The 23,251-nt window shown below is 36.8% G+C and overlaps 1 protein-coding gene across 4 annotated transcripts in view; it reads right to left on the minus strand.

The window, feature by feature from the left end:
- Window positions 1-4,580: 4,580 nt before the first annotated feature.
- Window positions 4,581-23,251, minus strand: part of Shoc2 (SHOC2 leucine rich repeat scaffold protein) — a 75,549-nt gene continuing 56,878 nt past the window's right edge. For all 4 annotated transcript variants that reach the window (XM_050147485.1, XM_050147501.1, XM_050147493.1 and 1 more), the window contains exons 4-9: window positions 17,073-17,203; window positions 12,595-12,783; window positions 10,538-10,660; window positions 8,771-8,908; window positions 8,330-8,447; window positions 4,581-7,228 (exon numbers count right to left, since the gene is read on the minus strand). In XM_050147485.1, coding sequence (XP_050003442.1) covers window positions 7,020-7,228; window positions 8,330-8,447; window positions 8,771-8,908; window positions 10,538-10,660; window positions 12,595-12,783; window positions 17,073-17,203 — 908 coding nt within the window. In that variant the 3' untranslated portion in view covers window positions 4,581-7,019. The remainder of the gene's footprint in view (window positions 7,229-8,329; window positions 8,448-8,770; window positions 8,909-10,537; window positions 10,661-12,594; window positions 12,784-17,072; window positions 17,204-23,251) is intronic.

The raw sequence follows: 23,251 nt of genomic DNA on the forward strand, positions 1-23,251 counted from the left end.
AGACACAAACCTTTAATCCCAGCACTCATAATGCAGAGGCAGGCAAATCTGAGTTTAAGGCCAGCCTTGTCTAACTAGTAAGATCCTATCTTTAAAAAAAAAAAAATCCAGAAATGATAACACTCTTAAGATCAGACTTCAAGACTTTTTGTCCAATCAAGTGGAAATAAGAGACGAAATAGAGATATTTCAAAATCCTGCAACAGCCACCGAATATCCCAGTGGCATACACTAAGCATCACAACTAAGACATCTGGGAAACACAAAAGTGACAGCCTAAAAAATAAACAGTACGCAGACTAAGAAGAAAAGGCAAAAATTAAAGAAACCCATGAGAGGTGCCTTTTCCTTTCACCCCCCAAATCTGTCCTCAGAGGGAGGTGCGAGCAAATGACAAAGTGGAGAAACTCCATCTCTGTGGCCAGTGAGCTAGACAAGGGTCCTCTGTGGGCCAGATAATGAGGGAAGACTCCAAGGAGAGTAGGTTCTTGGTTTTACTTTTTCGCCCCCTTGGCCCAGCATTTCCATCTTGGGAAGTGTTGGCGGCGGGATAAAGAGCAAGAAGCAAGGAAGGCAGTGTGCTGTGTCAGGGTGGCTGGGGCTGGAGGCTACCTGCAGATAATTTATCTTCTTCCCAAGTGACTGTACATTTTGTATTTCCTCCAGCAATCAGCAACCATCGGTAGCTTTCTTTTTGATGCTTCAGTAGGCACGAGACGCTTCTTATTCGTTTGTAACTCCCTAGTGACTGATGTCCATGGCTCCTTCCAGCCCCCTTGCCACCCACATATCTCATGAGCTGTCCATTTTAAATTGTTCATTTTTAAATCAGTCATCCTGTTATGCTGAATTTTAAGAGTTCCTCGTGTAAGAATTCAAGAAACTTGACATCAATATATAAGCAATAAAAAAAAATGGGGTACAGACCTAAACAGAGAACTCTCAACAGATGAATCTCAAAATAGCTGAAAGACACATAAGGAAATGCTCAACATCCTTAGCCAGCAGAGAAATGTAAATCAAAACAACTCTTCTTAACCTGCTGGTATGATATATTACACCCTAGTTTTCTAATGATGAAAACAGCCTTGTGTATCTGGCATAAACAATACTTTGTCGTGTTGTGTACATTATTTTATGGGATAAAATCTGTTATTTTGTTGAGGATTTTTGTATCTAAGTTCATGAGATATCTGTATTTCATTGTAAGGATTTTGGGCTTAGTATTGGAGTAATTCTGACCCCAAAGAATTAAGAGATACCCCCTCCCCCCATCTTCTGGAAGGAACTATAGAGAAACCATTTAAAGATTTAAAAATTTTTTTCTTTATATATTTGATGAATTCTACTAAATAGAAGTACAGACTCATTTTCTTCAATAAGCACCAATATACATTTTTTCTTGTGTATATTTTGGCATAGTGTATCTTTTAAAGAACTGGCCCATTTTGTCTTAGCTTTAAAATTGAGCGCCACAGACATTTTTATAGTATCTATTACCTTTTCTTCCCCCATGGAAGCTGTAGTGACGCCTTATCATTTATAAGAATTAGTAGGGTAGCAGGTCTTAGCCTGGCTAGAAGGTTATGAGTTTTACTAAGTTTACTTAAATTTTCAAAAAAAAAAACCCTCATTTTTCATTTTATTGGTTTTTCTCTATTGATTTCTTGTTTTACTTTCATTGATGTCTATTCTCTTTTTTCTTTGGATTGTTTTAGATTAAATTTGCTCTTTTTTAAGGTTAAGAACATCATTTTATCTTAGATCTTATTTTTAATACGGCGCAGATGCTCTGAAGGCTCCTCTAGGCTCTGTTTTCACCATGCTAAACAATATGACAAGTTTGTATGTTTCATTTTCATTTAGCACGTAGCTTCAAGAAAATTCAATATTACATGGGTCCCCCAAAATATCTAATGGAGGGTGAAGTCTCCAACATACAAAACTAAGCTGACATTGGCCTGACCCACTTCTTGTGGATGTTACTGGAGACTGTATCTTTAAGACAGACCTTTGATTAGATCTTGTCCCTTTACCTCAGATACTTTTCCTTGTTCTGAAGTCTACCATCAGTGTAACACAGTACATGTACTGGGTACTTCCTGTTGCTGTAATTCAGCGCAACAGCCAGAAGGAACTAGAAGATTATATTCTGGCTCACAGCTTCAGAGGCAGAGCCCATCATGGGGGAAAGAGGTTTGGTAGCAGGTGACTAGGTCAGGAAGATGAGGCCACATCTTCACCCAGAAAGCAAAGAGAGCAAACAGCAAGTGGATTGTTCACTATTTCTTCCCAAGATACATAACAAAAAAAAAAAAAAAAAAAAAATACCGATAGCCCAGATTTTCAAAGGATGTAGACATACTTTCCAAACTTAGGATATAGGAGAACAAAGAAACACAGAGGAAAGTCAACATCCTCCAAAAGACAACTGTCACTAATTTATGTTTGGCCATGTTTTGGGCCATGGAGGGGGCGGGGGGGGGGGAGAGCCTGCAATCTGTCTACATAGTCTGCTAGACTCCTGAAGCAATTCCCTTTTCTTTAAGGTTGTACTCACAGCTCTATACAACCTCTTCCAAAGATGAAGCTTTAGAAAGAAGGGTTCCTCAGTGATCCAATGACAAACAAAAAAACACCGCCTGAGAGTGTTCCACTGAACTGTGTACTTCTGAGCTAGATTTATCTCAGACAGGAGATAATTTCAAATCCCTGAAGTCATCACCCAAGTTAAAATTTTTTAGTAAAGAGAGCTATGCAAACAGAAATAGTTGCAGATAATGTATACATTGCACATAACAGACTTGGGTCTTGGCAGGTGTGAATCTCAGTGCATGCACTTCCAGGCTGGGGTCTGACCAGGCCCTCACTGGCTGCCATACTTGACACCACTGATGAAATCAGCAATCACCTATTTAACCCACTGCTGCCAGAGCTATGAACGGTTGTTTTAGTGAGGGAAGCAACACAGTGGAGGGACAAATTCATTTTATGACTCAACACACAACTGTCCTCTTAAAAACAAACATTTAAAAACCTTAAACAAGGTAAGTCTTTAAAAGTTTCAGAAAACTTTGGATTATATTCAAAACTTTATGGCCAAACTGGAATTCTGACAATACAAATTATCAAAAAAAAATTATGAACAAGTAACAGCTACTGAAGTCTGTTTGGATAATTAGGTACAAAGAAACAAACACACTGCATTAAACTTGAAGGTAGCCTAGGAAGAATAATTTGCAGTGCTTTTTTTTAAAGGCTGAAAGTCAATATTTGGCATTCAGTGTCCTCCACAGGCCCGTGTTTTCATCTGCAGCAAATACAGCAGGTAGACCTGGCTAAAGAAGTAGGCCACTCATGTCTGGGTCTAGCTTGCTTTCCCTGCTTCCCAGTCGCCACCTAGGCCTTTGGAACTTTGGTTTGGGGAGGGGGAGTGGAAGAGCACAGTGTAACAGACTACAGAAGCCCTTGAATAGGAGCTCAATGGACAATCACAGTGACAATTCACGAGAGCACAGGGCAGACAGGAACATGGCCAGCACATGCTGCTTATATCTCAGGTAGGGGAAGAAGGAAGATTGGGATGGATACTGGGAGGCTATTCATGTCACAGTGTGACAGAGAACTTGGCTGTACTCTGTATGGTGAAATTCTGAGTGAGCTGAATTTAAAAGTAATGGACTAATAGGAAATTTCAACAGTTTAACATCTAGGCTCCGTGGTTACTGCTTGCAGTTTTTACTCAAGTCTACAATAATAACTGAAAGAAAAAAAAAAAAGAATCCGAAGATTTGAAACATGCAGTTTGGTGAAGAAAGAAGTATTAAACTGACTTAAAGCAATTGCTGGTCCATCTGCTATGAGCCTGATTACAAAGCAGCTAGGACTGGACAGTAGGACAGATATATGAGGACAAGACCCCACCCTTCAAAAACTCAGGGTGTAAATGACTTTATAAAGGATGATAAGCCTGCAGAGAGACTGGAACTTTCCAAGGTTCAGCCATGCAGCACTCAGGAAGCTGTTGCAGCTGCCAGCAACAGGACACAAGGGTACTTCTTGAATGGCAAGAATGCTATTTTTGATTTGGGGTTGGGGAAAGATCTCAATACATCACCCAGACTACTCTAACTTGAGATCATCTTGCATCAGCCTTGAGTTTGAACCATCATGCCTGGTTAACTGTGTACCCTTTTCTTCTTTTTGTATGAGGTAGTTTTTGTTTGTATTATTGGGGCTGAGTATACCGGGGTTGAACCAGGACCTTGTGAACACTAGGCTACATCTTACATTTAGCTACATCCTAGCCTAAATTCATTCACTTTAAATAGCTCAGACTACACAAATTTAATTAGAAACGTATAATCCAAACTTTGCGACTTCACTCCAACTACATTGCCCACATTTTAAATATGAAGTGACCTTTGTTTTCTTGTCTAAACTTTATTGTTTTCATTAATCTATAAATCACCATCTCTCCTTTCTGTGTGACATTCTAAACAAACACCTACAGAAGACTGTGTTGTTTCCATTTAACTGCTACAGATTAACAAACTAAAATGTGCATGTTTCAGACAACAGTCTATGATTCTTAGTTTATTAAGCAAATCTTATAGAGTCAAACATTATTCTTTTAAAAGAAAGTCAATTTTTAAATATGGCAAATAGTCCCAATGACATTCATGAAAAAAGTTAGTGAATATGTAGTCATTCACCATCCCTTACTCAAGGATTAAGTATCTTGATTTTACTAGTATTCTTCTCCTAAGTGGAGTCTAGCTTCTTGGTAGAAAGTTATTAAATTAAAGAAATATTCTAAGACAGCATCTCTAAAGAAGATCTATAGTTTACATCTTGAAGAGATTAATAATACACTATGTATATGTATTACATTACATTAGTTCTACATGTAAGTTTGTGATCATTTTCCACCTCTATTGTAGAATAACTTAAATAAATGTAGGGAAACCAAATTGTTTAAAATTTTTCATATATTTTCATTTTGAAAAAAACATGTTTCACAAGAAAAGACACTAGACCACTATCTCTCAAGTTTCAGTTCCATGACCTTAATATCAATACATATGAATATGAGATTTAAAAGAAGAGAAAGATAGATAGAGGGAGGGAGGGAGGGAGGGAGGGAGGGAGGGAGGGAGGGAGGGAGGGAGGCAGGCCATACACACACACACACAAGTTCTAGGTAGAACTGTAATAAATTCCTTTTATAAACAAAAATCTTAACTGAAAAGCCACAGTAGATGGAAAAAGAGAAAGGATATGAGTTTGTAAAATCCAGTGAACATTACAATAGTTTTACAGCACATTTAAGCATTCTAGGGTTTTATATCTTTACCTGCCTTCCATTTATTCGGTGTTCCTTAGAAGTCTGAACCCAGATTTGACCTCAAACCCATTCTTGAGTTTGAGTTCCAGGAAAAGCAAAAGTCCAAATTTTTATCTTGATATTACAGTTTTAATTGTAAAAAAATAGTTGTTTAGAACAAAATGACCCCCCAAAATGGGGGGAGGCAAAACAGAAAAATAAGCAGCAATATTTAATTATATATAATAGTTACTCATTATATGGAAGGTGTGTTTTAGGATGGAATCTAGGATGCACTTGCTCTGTGGGGTTTCCTCAATAATTAAACTGACCTAGATCAAGACTACCAAAAATAAGAGTACTATGTAAGGGACACACATTCACAATTTTGCTATTCATAAAGGCAGTAAAGCAAAAGAAAATATTATCAAATAGTACATGCACATCCTACGTAACTCCCATGGAACTACCAATAGTGTCGATGCAATGTGCCATTTCCCATAACTGTACTATACCACCTAATAACAAAGAAGAAATGAAACTGAAAATAATGGTACTGAACTGAATTGTTTGAAGCCAGTGCCCCATCTATGGGGAAAGTGCATTTAGTTCAGCAGCAATACAGCACAGTGTGAAGATATTGTGCTTAGACACAGATACTCCAAAACAGAAAGATGTACAAGGCGAGTCAAGATATAAAACCACAGTACACTGTTAAATAACCTTGAAACATACATACACTGCAGTCTTTAGAGAGAGACATTCATCTCATTGTACAAGGAAAGGGTAAAGACTTTAAAGTTACCTATTGTGGTTTATGATATAATAAATACATATCTATATAGCATTGTATATACATATATAGAATGTGTGTTTATGTGTAATTTATTTGCCAAATTTCTGTTTAATTTTTGTGGATCTGCACTTTTCAGGAATGGAAAAGAAAACCTTCCACCACAGATTTCTGCTCCCCCAAAGTAAAAATACTTATTCTAAGAAAGGTCTCAATACCCCGACCCCAAAGGTTCACTTCAGATATTTATTTTACAGTTCATTAGAGAAATAGAAGTAGTGGAAATTTTGATTTCTAAATGTATATTTTCTGTTTGCCAGCTGTTGCTCAATAAAGTATCTTTTAATATTTAAACTAACTGATGCAAATTTTTAACACAGAATATAAACTCTATATCTGATTAAAACAGAGCAAATCAAAATAATCCAGTGATTCACTCCAACTGTAAACAATATAAAAATTTTAAATTTCAAATTTCAAAATAAGTTAAAGAAAAATTCTACCTTCAGGGCTCATGCCATTATAAAGATCTGACGCTGTAAGGGGAAATGGATACGAAAAGTTGCAACAAAATTTTTGGCCCACATTTTCCTAAGAGAAACACATATCTGATTATATCATTTTGTCCCTTAAATTTAATGACTTCATAATTTGTTGGAAGATTTTTAAACAAACTGGCATATCAGATTACACAACAGAAAACCATCCATCAAATTTAGCAAAGAAAACTTATATAAGCTTTTTTTTTCTTTACAGAATTAAAAAAATCTAAATGGCTATGATTCCTCTATTAGCAGAAACACATAATGCAGTCTTTATAAATCTGCCATAGATCAATATCCACAGATACAGAATGTTTCATATCTATGTTTGAACAGTGTGTGGGACCAGCAGTTCGTATCAGACCATGGCACGATACGGACCCTGCATCTTTAAAAACTGAATAATGAATGAAGGCCCTCCAGCAACAATTTGAGGTGGGAGGTGACTGAGTGGACAGTTCTCAATACTCATGATTGACAGCTTGCTGCAGAGAGCCAGCTCAAAAGGGAGGCTGTGAAGGTTGGGGTTGTCATTCAAATACAGTTCTTCTAGGTTTTCCAGTGTGCCTGTTTAGGGAGGGAAAAAAATTAATTACTATTCTTAAAACTTTCACCACTGTAGATTTCAAATTGCAGCATATTCAAATCAACTGGGGAAACTTTTTAAAACCACAATTTATAGGTCCCTCTTTATAACCAGAAAATCACAATGGTTTTGAGGCTTATGAGGTTTGTGGAAACACTCCATTTTCAGACATTCTGTTGGTCAGTTGAGAGTTCACATATGTATTTTTAAGCCTCTATTTTAAAAATCAAAACATAGACTACTTGCCAGTAGCACTAGGAAAGTAGTAAGCCAACAGGCAGCAAGAGAGACTAGACTACACGTGGGGTAGTTAATCTCAAGGCAATCTCCATGAAGTGAGTTACTGGCCTGGTTTACAGGTAAAAAGACATCAGGGTGGACAGTCTCTATCTAAAGCTACAAAGCCAGCCAAGTGGCACAACTAAATTTTAAATTGTCTACCATTTGCAAAAAAAACATTACTACTTTATCTTGCTTACAGAACAGGAACTATAGAGAACAGATTATAATCCACAGAATTCACTAATTTAGGGACTCTGTTATAAAACAGGATTATGACCTGATGCCTAAATTCAAAGTGGCCATATTAATTATATAAATATTAGATGTGACTATTTGGAAAAATTCTAAAAGTAAATCCAGGCTTTAATAGTAAGCAAATACTACAATTAACCCTAAATCGCTATGAAGAATGTTCTTCCAGAAGCTACAAATAGTGGCTCACTCCTGTGGTTTCAGAACTAGTTATTATAAACAAAATCTAAATAAAGACAACAAAAACAGAAATGTCCTTACAGCACAGAGAGTGCTAATTTAACACAAGCCCATCTAACTACTAAGTTTGGAAGAACAGAAAACAATCTTGTACATTGAGATTCGTAAGTAAGGTCTACCTACTGGCAGCATTCCAGCCATTCTTAAAACACAGGTTTAATTCTAAGAATTTAGGAGAAAAAGCATTGGCACTTCATTAAAAGTCTTGAGCTTGATGTAAATGAATTCACAGAAAAGTGTATTTATCAAACCTATCTATCTGAAAACACAAAGTCAATAAGCAGAGTCAAGTGTCCACAGGTTCATACCAATTTCCTCGGGAAGGTGAGTAAGCAGGTTCTCTCCAAGGCCCAGGTGTGTGAGGTTGGTGAGGTGACCGATACCTCTGGGAAGAGTGGTCAACTGGTTGTTTGTCAAGACTAATTTCTAGAAGATTAACAAAATAAAAAAGTTACACATACATTTCTTACAATGATATACATTTATAATCATATATCTAATAAGTAAAATAAATAACAGGGAAATTAAGTTGGGTAAAACTTGTTTAGTAAATCACAAGATTTTCTTTCAAACAATTTCATTTGTTAGGAGAACAAAAGCAGGCAGTATATTTGACGTTCACGTAAGGACAATAAGATAAAAATCTTTAATTGGAAAATTATATCAAAATCTAAAGAAAAAGTTGTAATTTGGAATAGTTTCAAGAACTTTAGTCATATAATTCTATCACCACCAGGAGAGGGTTTTACCTGCAAATCCTTGAGATAAGCAATCTCATTGGGCAAGGATTCCAGTTTGTTCTCCTCTAGATCTAATTCTCGTAACTTTCTAAGGTTTCCAAGACCATGGGGAAGCTTCTTTAGAAGATTGTTCGATAATATTAGAACCTAAGCAGAAATTGACAGCATTTCACAACTCATGAAATAACTTACACATGATTGTTATGAAAATTAAAGATTATTAAGCAATGCTAATTCCCAAAAATGACTAATAATAAAAAATATTAAATATTTAATTGACTAATACATTTTAAAACAAATATACTACAAAGAGATTTTATTCAATTACTTAAAAACATGGAAATAGTTTATTAACTAAATTTTTAAAGGAAAAACAAAATTAACTATTGTCTTAAAACTAAAATATTGACAGTGAATAATTATAAATATTAATAACCTAATTTTTATTCAAAATTCTTAAAATATTCACTTAAGGAAAGTAAGCCATTGACTTACAACTGTCTATAACAATGAGCAGTAACTGAAGTTACAATTTAGAAATTCTTCACTACACCCTAGAAACATTACAGGGTAAAAGGACTGAGGAAGCTCTAGAGTCCTTTTCCTCAAAGAAGTTATAATTCGGCATGGAAATAGGGAGACAATAATGGGAGCTGGGTTAGGAAAAAGAGCAGTAAATTGAAAGAGCCACATAAAATTGTAACTAAGGCTGTCTACTTATTTGCCCCAACTTTATAAAATCCATAAAAAAAAACACACAAAACAAGATCAATACAAGAACAATAGCCACCACTGGAGTTTACTAGGACCTTATATCAAATGCACTTTGTTTATGTGATTCACTTGATCTGAATGAAAACTATGGCGTGCTATTACCTCATTTCACTCCTCAGGAAACTAAAGCTTCGGGAGATGAGATCCAAACACAGAGTGAGGAAAGCACAGCCATGTTTCAATCTCTGTCAGCCGCTGCACTGCACCTTATGACAGTGGTTCTCAGCCTGTGCACTGCAACCCCTCTTGGGTCGCATATCAGATATTTACATTAGGATTCATAACAATAGCAAAATTACAGTTATAAAGTAGCAACAAAATAATGTTATGGTTGGAGTCACCACAACATAAGGAACTGACTGTATTAAAAGGCTGCAGCATTAGGAAGGTTGGGAACTGCTGCTTTACAATATAATAGAACTTTTAAAAGTTTTTTTTTAAAAAAAATCTTAAAAAGAACATATTTACTATCTTCCTAAGCTGTGTGTTAAAGATGAAAACTTCACTAAGTAAAGACAGTAACAGTCATTCCTGACTAAGGTGGATCTTTAATTATGGGGAAAAGCTTTTGAAAGGAAAAAGTAAAATCAAGAGGATGAAAAGCAATATTCCAGACACTGAGATGGTACACAGATCTACAGCTATGCACAACACATCACCAACACAAGGGACACAGAGCTACAGCTAGGGACAACACATTACCAACACAAGGGGTGATAAAATTAGGCCAAAGCCATACAATAAAAGGCTGTGAGTGCAAATCTGAAGAATCAGTAATTATTTTGGCAAGTAATGCCATGTTTCCTGAAAGGAATGAAAGGAAACTGTTTTCAAGATGCTAAGTTTTAGACATCTTTCTCTTCAAAGATTCTGCATTTAATTCTCTCAGCTTCTGTCAGGCAGAGGTGGTTCAATGGCATCAACACTTCCCTCCCCTCACAGGGTTGTGCATCCAACGGAGTCCCAGACATGACCATCTCTAATTACACTATATTCACTCACCTCGAGAGAAACAAGACCAGACACGTCCTCTGGGATCTTGGTGAGCTGATTTGTGGCTAAATTCAATTCTACCATACTGGTCCAAGTTCCAAAATCCAAAGGAAGTGATGTCAACTGATTGTCCTGGTAGAGAGGAGAAGCACCCAGGTAGAACCATAAAAATAAAGTCACCATTTACATTTTCTTCTGCAAGCAAAATTCTTAAACAGAAAATTTTATTCTCATATTTATCAACAGATAGAATAAATAAAACAAGAGCCAAAACTTACCAATAAAACTCTGAACTTCCAACGTTTTAATTAAGTAGGCTTTTATTCTGAGGTTAAACTACTTCATAATAATGTACAGAAAATCACTGAGTACAATAAGAATGTTCAGTTAAGATATGGGTAAGAAGCGGGCAGGACATCTCAGTGGGGAAAGGTGCTTGCCACCAGCCTGACCAGTAGAATACACATGGTAGAAGAAACCTGCCAAAAAAAACCTGTCCTTTGACCTCCCCTTATGAGCTACGTTACTCAAGCAAACAAAAACAAATACAAATGTAGTTTTTAAAATTACAAAAAAGTATAGTACATATATAGAAAAAACTTTCAAGTCTCACTTTTATTTCCACGAAAAAGTTTTGTTAATCTTTGATCACATTTGATGGAATGTTAAGACAAAGTTCATCAGTTTCACATTCATTTTCTAAAATCTCAGGTAGATAAACTCTAACAACAACAGAGCAATTAAAATGTATCTTCAAAGGCAAAAACTAGCAACACCTGCTTCATCACAGTCTACACCTATGAGAAACTGAGACACTACTTGTTACTTATGCTGGGGACTGAACCCAGGACCTTGTGCATGATATGCAAGAAGTCTGCCACCAGTACTGTTACACAAGGAGCACTCAGCAGAAAGGCGATTTATTACCTCTGCATCCTTTCTCACATCAACAGACTAAGAAATATTATTCGGATTTTAAGATTATCTTCACTTAAAATTTTTACTCATATACATTCAAATAGTTATCATGACAAAGTATAGAAACAAAGTAACAGATTTAGATTACTAAAGGCCACAATTATGGTGCAGAGTTTAAAGAATGACAAAACCATGTAGTATACTATGACAACATTAACAAAGAAACCCAGGTTTCCTGGATTCCTACTCAGCTACAGTCAGGATTAGGTATGTGACCATTTTCCATTATCATCTCTGGACCTAAAATCTGTCCATTACAAATTAAATCATAGCATTTACAATTTTCCATGATTTTTTTTCCTTACACAGTAAACTTATAAAGTCACATTATCAATGTGGAAGCTTCTCACTGAAGGGCATATGGCCAGGTAAAGAACCTGAGGGTTATTCATACATCCCTCCGACAGCCAAAGAGAAAAACTATCTTAAAAAGTGCTGCTGGATGAACATAATACCTAGGAATTTAATATAATAACTAGCACATTTAAAACAGCTTAAACCTGTGTAAAAGGAGACTTTTACATCCTTTACCTTCTACTAGAATACTGCAATAGATATTTAATATTGTCTTAGTCTAGATCATCAAGCTTGGTGGTTCCATATTATTTCATTAGATATATTACTTTAAGAAGTTAAACCTTTTTGGCATACATTGGCATTTATGAAATAGTTATGTAATATATATCCTTAGCATTATACTTCTGGAGACACCCAAGACTACTTCTCGAGGACAAACTGCTAAGGGTGTGCTCAGTCTGAAAACACCTGTTATGCAGTAAGAACTGTCCTAAAGCATGACTGTTAGCAGTATAGATTTCATCAACAAGGTATCACCTACTCTCCACCCTCGTACAGAAAATATGAACGAGAACTACAGCTCTCTCTCTCTCTCTCTCTCTCTCTCTCTCTCTCTCTCTCTCTCTCTCTCTCTCACACACACACACACACACACACACACACACACACACACNTCTCTCTCTCTCTCTCTCTCTCTCTCTCTCTCTCTCTCTCTCACACACACACACACACACACACACACACACACACACACACACACACACACATATACACCCCAGACAGGGACTTACCTTCATGTTCAGCTTACTTAACACTTTAGCTCTGGAGAAAATTCCAAATGGGATTTTGTTGATTCGATTGTGTTCCATGTTGAGGGAATAGATGGTGGAAAACTGAGATGGACCTCCCACTGGATATAACTGGAAGCAATTTCTAGCTAAGGTCAAGCTATTCAATTTTACAAGACTGGATAAAAGACTCTGTAAAAATCAAAGTAAGAGTAAGATTAAGAAATAAGGTAATATTTGCCTTAAACAGAGCAATAGCTTTTAGGGGATAAACTGCAGCTTGGGAAGGCTGGTTCTGTGACCATCTTCAGGGACAATCACTACAACGATCTAGAGTTTACAGCAAGCCCACAGTGAACTGATAAACACCTTAAGTAATATGGCAGGATTCAAGATCAACTCAAAAAAATCAGAAGCCCTCCTATATACAAATGATAAAAGGGCTAAGAAAGAAATCAGAGAAACATCACCCTTTAAAATAGCCACAAATAACACAAACTATCTTGGGGTAACACTAACCAAAGAAGTGAAAGGCCTGTACGAAAAGAACTTAAAATCTTTGAAGAAAGAAACTGAAGAAGATACAAGAAAATGGAAAGATCTCCCAAGCTCTTGGATAGGTAGGATCAACATAACAAAAATAGCAATCTTACCAAAAGCATTCTACAGATTCAATGCAATACCCATTAAAATCCCAACACAATTCTTCACAGACCTAAAAAGAACAATACTCAATTTCATTTGGATAAACAAAAAACCCAGGATAGCCAAAACAATCCTGTACAAGAAAGAAATATCCAAAGGCATCACCATCCCTGACTTCAAGCTCTACTATAGAGCTACAGTAATGAAAACAGCTTGGTATTGGCATAAAAACAGACAGGTGGAACAACAGAATCAAATTGAAGACCCTGATATCAATCCACACACAGATGAACACCTGATTTTTGGCAAAGAAGTTAAAATTATACAATGGAAAAAAGAAAGTATCTTCAACAAATGGTGTTGGCATAACTGGATGTCAACATGTAGAAAAATGCAAATAGATCCATATCTATCCCCATGCACTAAATCGAGTTCAACTCAACATAAATCCAGCCACACTGAATCTCACGGAAGAGAAAATGGGAAGTAACCTTGAATGCATGGGCGCAGCAGCACAGACACTGAGAGCAACAATTAATAAATGGGACTTCTGTAAACTGAGAAGCTTCTGTAAGGGAAAGGACAGAGTCAATAAGACAAAAAGGCAGCCTACAGAATGGAGAAAGATCTTCACTAACTCCACATTGGACAGAATACTGATCTCCAAAATATATGAATTCAAGAAACTAGACATCAAAATACAAAAACAATTCAATCAAAAAATGGGGTATAGATCTAAACAGAGAATTCTCAACAGAAGAATTTCAGATGGCTGAAAGACATTTAAGGGAATGCTCAACATCCTTAGCCATCAGGAAAATGCAAATAAAAATGGCTCTGCCTCTTACGCAGGTCAGAATGATTAAGATCAAAAACACCAAGGATAGCTTATGCTGGAGAGGATGTGGAATAAGGGGAACATTCCTCCATTCCTGGGAGGGGGAGTACAAACTTGTACAGCCTCTTTGGAAATCAGTATGGTGGTTTCTCAGAAAATTGGGACTCAATCTACCTCAAGACCCAGCAATACCACTCTTGGTCATATACCCAAAGGATGTACACTCATACCACAAGGACATGTGCTCAACTGTGTTCATAGCAGTATTATTCGTAATAGCCACTACCTGGAAACAACATACATGCCCCTCAAACGAAGAATGGATAAAGAAAATGTGGTACATTTATACAATAGAATACTCTGTGGTTAGACATTTTGAAATTTGCATGCAAATACATGGAACTAGAAAAAGCCATCCTGAATGAGGTAGGCCAGACCCAGAAAGTACAAACATGGTATATACTCACTCATAAATGGGTATTAGATGTTAAAGCAAAGGATAACCAGCCTATAGTCCACAACCCTAGAGAAACTAGGTAACAAGAAGAGCCCTAAGAGAGACATACATGGATCCCCCTTGGAAAGGGAAATAGACAAGAACTCCTGAGAAAATTGGGGGGAGGGGGGTGGAGCAGAGGGAGTAGAAAAGAGGGTAGACGAGGAGGAAGAGGGGAGACTGGAAGGGTAGAAAAGAACATGAGGCTAAGACCCTAAAAAGCATTGGTGGAGAGGGTGCCCGAACTGGCCTTCCCCTGTAATCAGACTGATGACCACCTTAACTGTCACCATAGAAATTTTATCCAGCACCTGAAGGAATTCGATGCAGAGATCCACAGCTAAGCACTGTAAACTGCTGCCATGATTCATCGTCTCAACACAGCTTGAAAGCCTTTTCAGTGGCACCTAATGGATCTTTCTGTTTCCCTTACTTAGTCTACGGTCAAACAGAATCAAGCACTTGCACTGAAAATACGCTACTTCCAAAGCACATGGATGATTTTTTAAGTAAGACTTAATATTTCATATTTGGACAAAGTCAGTTAAAGGCGTCCCCAGTGTCTCTCTTGAAAACATGCACAGGAAAACATATACACACAGCCTTTCATATTCAGACCAGAGAGAGCTGTCCTTTTTAATAATGTCTTATCACAAGTAAAAAGAGGGTTTAATACTCCCAAGCCCAATGCATGGAAAAAACTTTGTAGGATCCCTTGTATCCCTGTTTAAAAACAACAGAAAAAAGGTCAGGTCTGATCAGAGATTGCAAAAGAGGATAAATAGAACAAAGAAGCTTCTATGTTTTTGTTTTTACAATACCATAATAATACAGATGCCAACAAATTGACTTATTTCAGTTATATAATATTAAAAAAAATCACCTATGGCAAGGTCCGTATCTTAACAGCCAAATAATTATCAATCTTCCTTCACTGATAATAAATCTGTATATAAAATTACATAGTTTTCAAATGTTTATACTTTATAGGGACTCAGTCTTTATCTAAGAATATGGATACAATTAACACCCAAAAGAAAGTTCCTCAAGGATTTAGCTGAACACGGTGGCACACATGTAATCTCTACACTCAGGAATCCTGGTGAGGCAAGGGAACAGGTACATGTGTAGGACCAGCTTGAGCTACATAGCAAAAACCAGCTCAAAAGGCTACACTACAAGATCTTGTCTCTAAAAGAAAAAAAGCCACCACTACCACGGAGAAAAATAAAGAAACCTACTTAATGTGATAATTAGTACTTAATAAAGGGTGAGTCATTAGAGAAGCGGATAACATTAAACAGCATAACCTCACCCATCTTGATTAATCTGAAGTATCACTATCACAGGACAAAAATCCAGACAGCCTGGTTCTTGGAGCTAGATTGCCTACCTTGAACTTCACTCTTATCTCAGGTAAATGCTACAATTCTTCTGCTAAGGAAAGGTACTGTCATAGTAATCTCAGTGGTCTAGCCTAGCAACTGCAATCATGGGAAACATCTTTATATTCTCCAAACACACACAACAAAAGTAAAATAAACCAAATTAATAGATGTGTCTCTATGTATTTTCCCCTAGCAAACAAATCAAATGAGTTAAATCTTTTTATGAGCTGATATATAGTGGCATTTATCCAAATAGTTCTTCATATATAAAGCAACACAGAAATAGACAGATTCACACTCCTCTCACATACACATTCAGATACCACTTAGAAAAGAAATTGTAAAGGTCAATGGTAAGCCTGCAGTCCCTTCATTTACTTTGGTAGAGTACTGTATTATGCTTGAATAAAATAAGAAAACACATTGCTAAGAATTTGCAATGCAGAACTATTGGCATACTAGTTTCAATATAAGAAAGGAAATAATTTCACATCACATTGAAACACGTTTTTCTACAAACCAATCTTTACCAATTTTTACAAAAGAGGAGATGGCTCCAGAGTACAATGATTAGTGAGAGGTGTCTCTTCTACTGAGACCAGAAGACAACAAAAGTAGGCAGATATTGGTGGAAGTTGACTTCTTACTAGACCAATGTTTTTTTTTTTTCCTAACAGAATCAACATAATTCAAGTTAAAATTAGGAGTTAAAATATCCTTTTTTGGCTGTTATACACTAAACAGGCTTTGACATTACTGCATCAATGGTGTAATAAGGTGGGTGACAAACGAGTAATAGTATTAATCTTGACAATAAATAAAACTTTTTCTTAGAGGTGTTACTACTGCTTCTCCGTAGTAAAGAGGGAGCGACTATAGCAAGACTTTCGTTCACTCTGGTTTCACCTTCTTCTTCACATTAAAACAGTATGCTCCCACACACATGCTTTCTGTTTTTGGAATTTACTTTAATGGTGGTATGTGACAGCATCTTCACTGTTTAAATAGTCCCAATCACCAAATTATGGATCCAGCTGTAAAACTAATTAATTTACCTCCATTTTCTTGCAGACTAGTTTCAATTACATTTTGTTTCCTCTAATCTGCTTCTTACCTCTGGTAGAGTAGAAATGTTATTGTTCTCTAAGTTTAACTCCTCAAGTGCACAGCATTTTGCTAATGATCTAGGTATTGCTGACAATCTATTGTATCTCAGGCCAAGACGATTTAAACTGGACAAGTTTCCTGTAAATACAAGAAAAAGGAATTTATCATTCAGAAAATCTAATGAGCCTTTAACTATCATAAGCTACTCACTAGATAATCATTAGTTACTCTGAAGTACTACTGAAGTACTATTTCAGCAGATCTTGGTATCAGAGAAATAATGAAACAGACAGCTTTAAATGAATTTCTAAATTAATTATAATCTTTGGATTTAACTTATAACACATGATTCTGAGCATCTCACACAAATGCTATGATATTGATGATATCTAAGCATATCCAACCTGTACACATATTAGCCGCTACTGAGCATATAAACAGTGAAGGCATCATCCCACAGATATCTCTGAGCTTCATTGTCAAGAAAACATAGAAAGCTACATGTTAAGTTCCCTGGATGAATACAGAGTCTACTATCATAAAAGAGTCAAACAAAACTTCCTAAACAATACATATAAATTTGTTTTGATACTTATAAGGGTAACAGTAGCAACCACTAAGTTGAGTATATTCCTTTGTTATAACTGATTCACACAGCCACTGCTCTGACATTTCTGGATAGGTCAGGTTAAAATGCCAAATGGTGCCTTTATTTCTACATTAAACAATTTCCCCAATGTTAGAAATTACAGAAATGGATGACTGTGCCATGTGTTAGGCTTTGCAGATACATATTTGAAGTCTTGTACTTTTATCAATCTATTATGTCTATTTCATTTTATTCTTCTCATTACATGACCCAACTTTCTAGGATACAACATTGCTATGATAATTAACATAGCTACCGTAGCATCAATCAAGCCTTGACAGTGTTTGCAGAGCAGCTGCTACACCCCTAATCCTCACCTAGTCACTATTCACCTCCTGCTTCTCGGTGAAGAAACTAGCAACAGAGGTCATCTAAATAACCATCTGAAGCTAGTTTTTATCCTTTACAATGCCATGGCATGGTAACAGTTCTATTTTCACAATATATTCTCGTGAGTCTATACCTTAAATCTAATCAACTGTAACACAGACCCCCACCAGATGTCTCTGCCTTCCCACTAGACTGCAGCCACTCCACAGCTGCATCACTCCATTTCTTCTCTACAACCCTGTGGGGATACTGAGCCACCGAGAATTTAAAGTTTTAGTTAAGATTCCAAAAGGTGTAAAACAAAATATAAAAGCAACAATAAAATTAGCAAAAATAAGTTGAGCTTGCCTTAAAGACATTTCTAAGTTAACTAAAGATGCTTCACTGGTATCTTTCTGATGGCACTCTGGTAAGATGGACCCACTTTAAAGGGGGATGGAGGGACAAAACAAAACAGGAGTGACTCCTTTCCAAAGTACCAGAGAATTTACAGACCAGAAACCAGAAACCATTTATAAGCTAAACCTTGAGATTAGTAAGTAAATCTTAAAGAATTGTGTTTCAAAGGCAGACAATTCTTGAGTCTGATATTATTAGTTCAAATAGTTAAAAGTTATATGTACTTTGTGGGTTTTTTTAAATTTCATTGTGTACGTGGGTTTGTGTGTACCTCCACACGTGAGTGGGTTCACAGGCATGCCCACTTGTCTGTGTAGGCCCGAGGTTGACACTCTGTCTTCCTCAGTTACTCCCCACCTTATTTCTTACTGCACTTGGATTTGGCTGACTAGACAGTACTGGCTGGCCAGCACGTTCTGGAGAAGCTCCATCGCCACCTTCCCAGATTACAGGCACACACTGCTGCAGGGCCACCTGAGTGCTGAGACAGTACTCCAGTCCTCGTGCTTTCACAGCAAGCACTCTGCCTCCTGTGACAACGCCCTAATCTCAACCCATCTGTGACCTCTTAGGGAGTAGGGTATGATCACAGATGGCTAATCTTTATGCTCACAACTAAAATGTTCTCTTCTCACATAAAGGCTATTTGATTACAACCTTTGGTCCTAGAACAGACCAGTTTTAGAATGTTTATGATGCAGTTTACCAAAACTGCTTCTTCACAGGACAATTGGCCTCAGAGTTCAGTTTAAATCTGTGTATATATTTGTAAGTCTACCTAAGTTATTATATCTTAGGTTCCAATCCGTTTTCAAGTATGCAATATTCATAATAAAACATTTCAGATTAAACTGTCAAGGCTATTTTACTTAGTTGATTCTTGTTAAGTCAATCTGTTTTCTATCTACATATGTGGTACCTTAAACGTAAGGCCAAGGTTGGAAGAAATCCTGTAGACAGTACACATTTGAATCTTGAACAGAATAAAAGCATCCAAAAATTTTATTTGCAAAGACAGTTTCTTGATACCTAAAACTCAACTTTATACTCTGAGACAACACAGCTCTGACTGGCTCCTTGATGTACCGGTTACACTATACCTAATACTATGCCAATACTTCTGGAATCAGTGGGGGCCACATCAATTACAAATGCTTATTTCTACTTCTGTATCCCTTTTCACATCGTCATTAATTCTGTTGCCAAAACACAAATGCAAAGCCAGGCAAAGAACATCCACACTGAATATTGTTCAAAGTTTATTACAATAGAGCAAACACCGAGGAACATTAAGGTAGCAGACTGACCTCTGAAAACTCTTATAGAAAGAAAAAAACATAGACTTCAATAATTGAAAATAATTCCTAATACCAGTTTTATCTTGTCCAAGTTGCTCAATCCAATTCTTTGCCCTTAAAATACTCATCTGTTCTCTTTGCTAGTTTCTCCATCATCTCAAAACAAAATTATGTAGCTAGTTTTGAAGATTAACCTTTATTATTTAATCCTATACCTTAATAGTTGAGGTGAATCTACTTTTCTGTAACTGAGAAAAACTAAACAACCATTTCTTTTCCTATCAAAAGTTACCTTACGTGACTACTTTTAAGACTCCTGGCTCTCATCTACTGACCCAGATGTTACAACACAGAAGGCCAAATATGAGACAGTCTACTCTCTCAAGACACTTACAAATGGCTGTTATGCTCAGAGTATGATAGTAGCTGAGGAGCCTGAACAAAATATTTTGAATATTTATAGAAGACAGCTCCTAGTAGGAAAGATAAAAAAATGACCTTATAAACTAGAGCTATTATTGCAAAGGAACACCTCTGCCTGGTACAGAATGAACAAAGAAGGGAATGAACAAAGAAGAAAAATGTAAACATGGAGAGATGGGACCAGTGAACAGGCTCAGCAGGTAGAGGCTAGACACCATGCCTGAGGACCTGAGCTTAATCCTTCGGACCCCACAATGGTGGAAGAAAACAGATTTCTGCAAGTTGTCCTCTGACCTCTCTTCTGCATGCACCCATGCATGAACATGCATGTGCGCGCACGCGCGCGCACACACACGCGCACACACACACGAATAAATGAATGAGTTAATGAATGAATGAATGTAAGATTTATAAATAGTTTAAAAATGAAATGTAGAGGTAAGATGTTTGGGTATAATACAATATGGCATTCGTTTTCATTATCAACTTAAATGAGCTCAAGGGTCAAGAAATGGATCATGTCTTGAAGCTTTAGATAGCCATTCTGTGGCATCCAATAAAAAAGTTAAGAACGCCTAGGCAACACCTTAGAGCTGGCCCAGCTGGTGTGGGCACCTGTGAGCTGGTCCCTGAGGGCATAGAAGTGGAGCTGGAGAACTATCCTGGTGGTGAGCATGAGGGAGAGCTGGCAGGCTGACCCACGCAGTCACCATCCAGGCCCAGAACCAGGGCCATGAGTTAGTTCACTCCGACATCTCCCCATCTATGAACTACTGGAGCATGTAAAGGGGCCAGAACTGCAGATCCAAAGTTGCAGGATCTCCTTAACACAGGGCAACAACAGGATACCCAAGAGGAGTCCCAGTGAGGGCCCAGTATGAATAGTGGAGCAGAGACCAGGGCCTCAAGCCACTCAACTACAATCAACATTGCAAGCAAAGATGAAGGGACTAAAGGGTAAACTGTGTGACTCACTGGACTGCACTACAGCGTCCACGACAAAGACCTCTTTTGTTTTTCTCAAGTTTTATTTGAGGGGGAGGTTGCAAGGGCAGAGGGCAGATATGAAGGGACAGGGAGATGAGAGGAACTGAGATGAATGATGTGAAATCCACAAAGAATCAATAAAAAGGTTTTTTTTTAATAAAAAGTAAATTACAGAAATTTTGTAAAGTTTCTTTTGTGAATGTGGCCTTAATGTAGTATAATACAAGAATTATACAACAAATTCTACAAATATTTACTAAATTGGTGGAAAAATCATTGTAGAAAAATGAGCCACAATTATGATGAGCAGAATTTTTTTAATAAAAATCTTAACAAAAAATAATAGCTAAGAAGTAGTAATTACTTAGTTTTCTCATGGCTGAGACCAAAATACCTGACATGAAGCAACTTAGGGAGGGAAGGAGTTATTTAGCTCACAGTTTAAAGATATCATGGCAGGAAAGATGTGTAAAGAACTGATATATTTCATTCTATTTAACAACTATAAGGCAATTTGTATACTTGAATACAGTATCTATCTAATCATGACTCAACTACTGTCATGTTTTGAATGTTTAGACAAATTCAGTAATAAAAACCTTCATACATATGTCTGTGCACATACCAGAGTATTTCAAGATGTGTCAGAGGATAGAGTTATTATAAACTGTTATGAATGTGATGACCACACAGCTAAATTAATTTCACTTCCACAAAGTGAGAGCCCGTGCTCTTTTACTCACTCTCTGCGGGGCAAGCAGTAAGATTATACTTTATTCCTTGCCAATAGCCACTGTCACAATAAAGCCAGCAAAGGTGGGATTTCCCCTCAAGTAGCAACTGTGACTGTAAAAGGCAATAAATCTTTTAAAAGAACTAGAAGTATATAAGGTATCTCTTTCTCTCCTTGTGATGCCTTTCTCTATCACAGAAACATTGCCAAGCAGTCTTTGAAGTCTACCAGAAGAGCAGAGGGTTAATAATAGAAAGACCCCATAACTTTGCTAAAGCAACTGGCATGCCTCGCTAAATTACTCTCTATAGTAGAGCAAGGGACAAACACAAAGCTTTAAATGTCTCTCAGTCTCATTCTGTAGTAACAAACAGTGTGGTGATAGATTTCTAAATGCTCAGCACTCAAAAGCCAGTAAACAGAAGCAAACTAGATCTCACCCTTAAAATCAGAATAGATTTCCAGAATGAAAACATTTCAAACTAAAACTGTCGCTGTGAAACTGTTAACTACGACAGAACAGTGTTCCTATGATTCCTGCACCTAAGCTCTGTCCTCCTTTACGGTAGGGTTAGAAAGAAGATAAATTTTTAAAAATAAGACCCATGAGAAATCCATGTCTGCAAATGCCTTATCGCTTATTTAAGAGAATGTCAAAGAATCACCCACATTAAGATCTTATTACTCTCAGCAAAGTAAAAGAGATTGTAGAAATTAAGTAGGAAATATCAAAATTCATTTATGCTTGGGGGGAAGAGGCAGCACAGGTTTAACATTTGTTATAATTCTTCAGCACTGGTTCCAACTACAAGCTAAAATGCAACCGTGAAATCAAAAAAGGTCTGCTTTAATGTTGAGACACCACGGCTAAGAAAACCAGCACAGGCGAATGTCTGTATAAATGTAGGCTGATCACTGCCAATCACCAACAGCTTTAAGTGCTTCACTTTGACTGTAAATTGTTCTCTGCTCCACTTTGACAGCTTGCTTTCTAGTGCTGTCAAATGTTTAAAGAATGGTGAAATTACATGGCTATGAATTAAATTAGATACTTTCAAATCTGGCAAATGTAAAGCATCTTTAGGTTAACTCAGTGTTAACAGTTGATTAAGACTATTTAAAACACTCTTAATCTTATTTTAACAAAGTAGCAAAAAAAAAAAACTGTACGAAGAATACACCATTCTAAAGATGAAATGACATCAAAGGTGTATTTTTAAGCAAACTGGAAAAAAAGAAAAGCTAAAAAGAAATGCAAAAATCCTGAGTGTCAAAAACCAAAGGAATATAACTACTTCAAAAACCCAACATATTATATAGCTAATGCTACACTGAAATCACTCATAGCCTTTGTGGGAGGCGGGGGT

The sequence above is a fragment of the Alexandromys fortis genome, unplaced genomic scaffold, assembly GCF_014885135.2.
Source record: "Alexandromys fortis isolate MF-2015 unplaced genomic scaffold, M_Fortis_MF-2015_v1.1 scaffold_16, whole genome shotgun sequence".
NCBI lineage: Eukaryota > Metazoa > Chordata > Mammalia > Rodentia > Cricetidae > Alexandromys > Alexandromys fortis.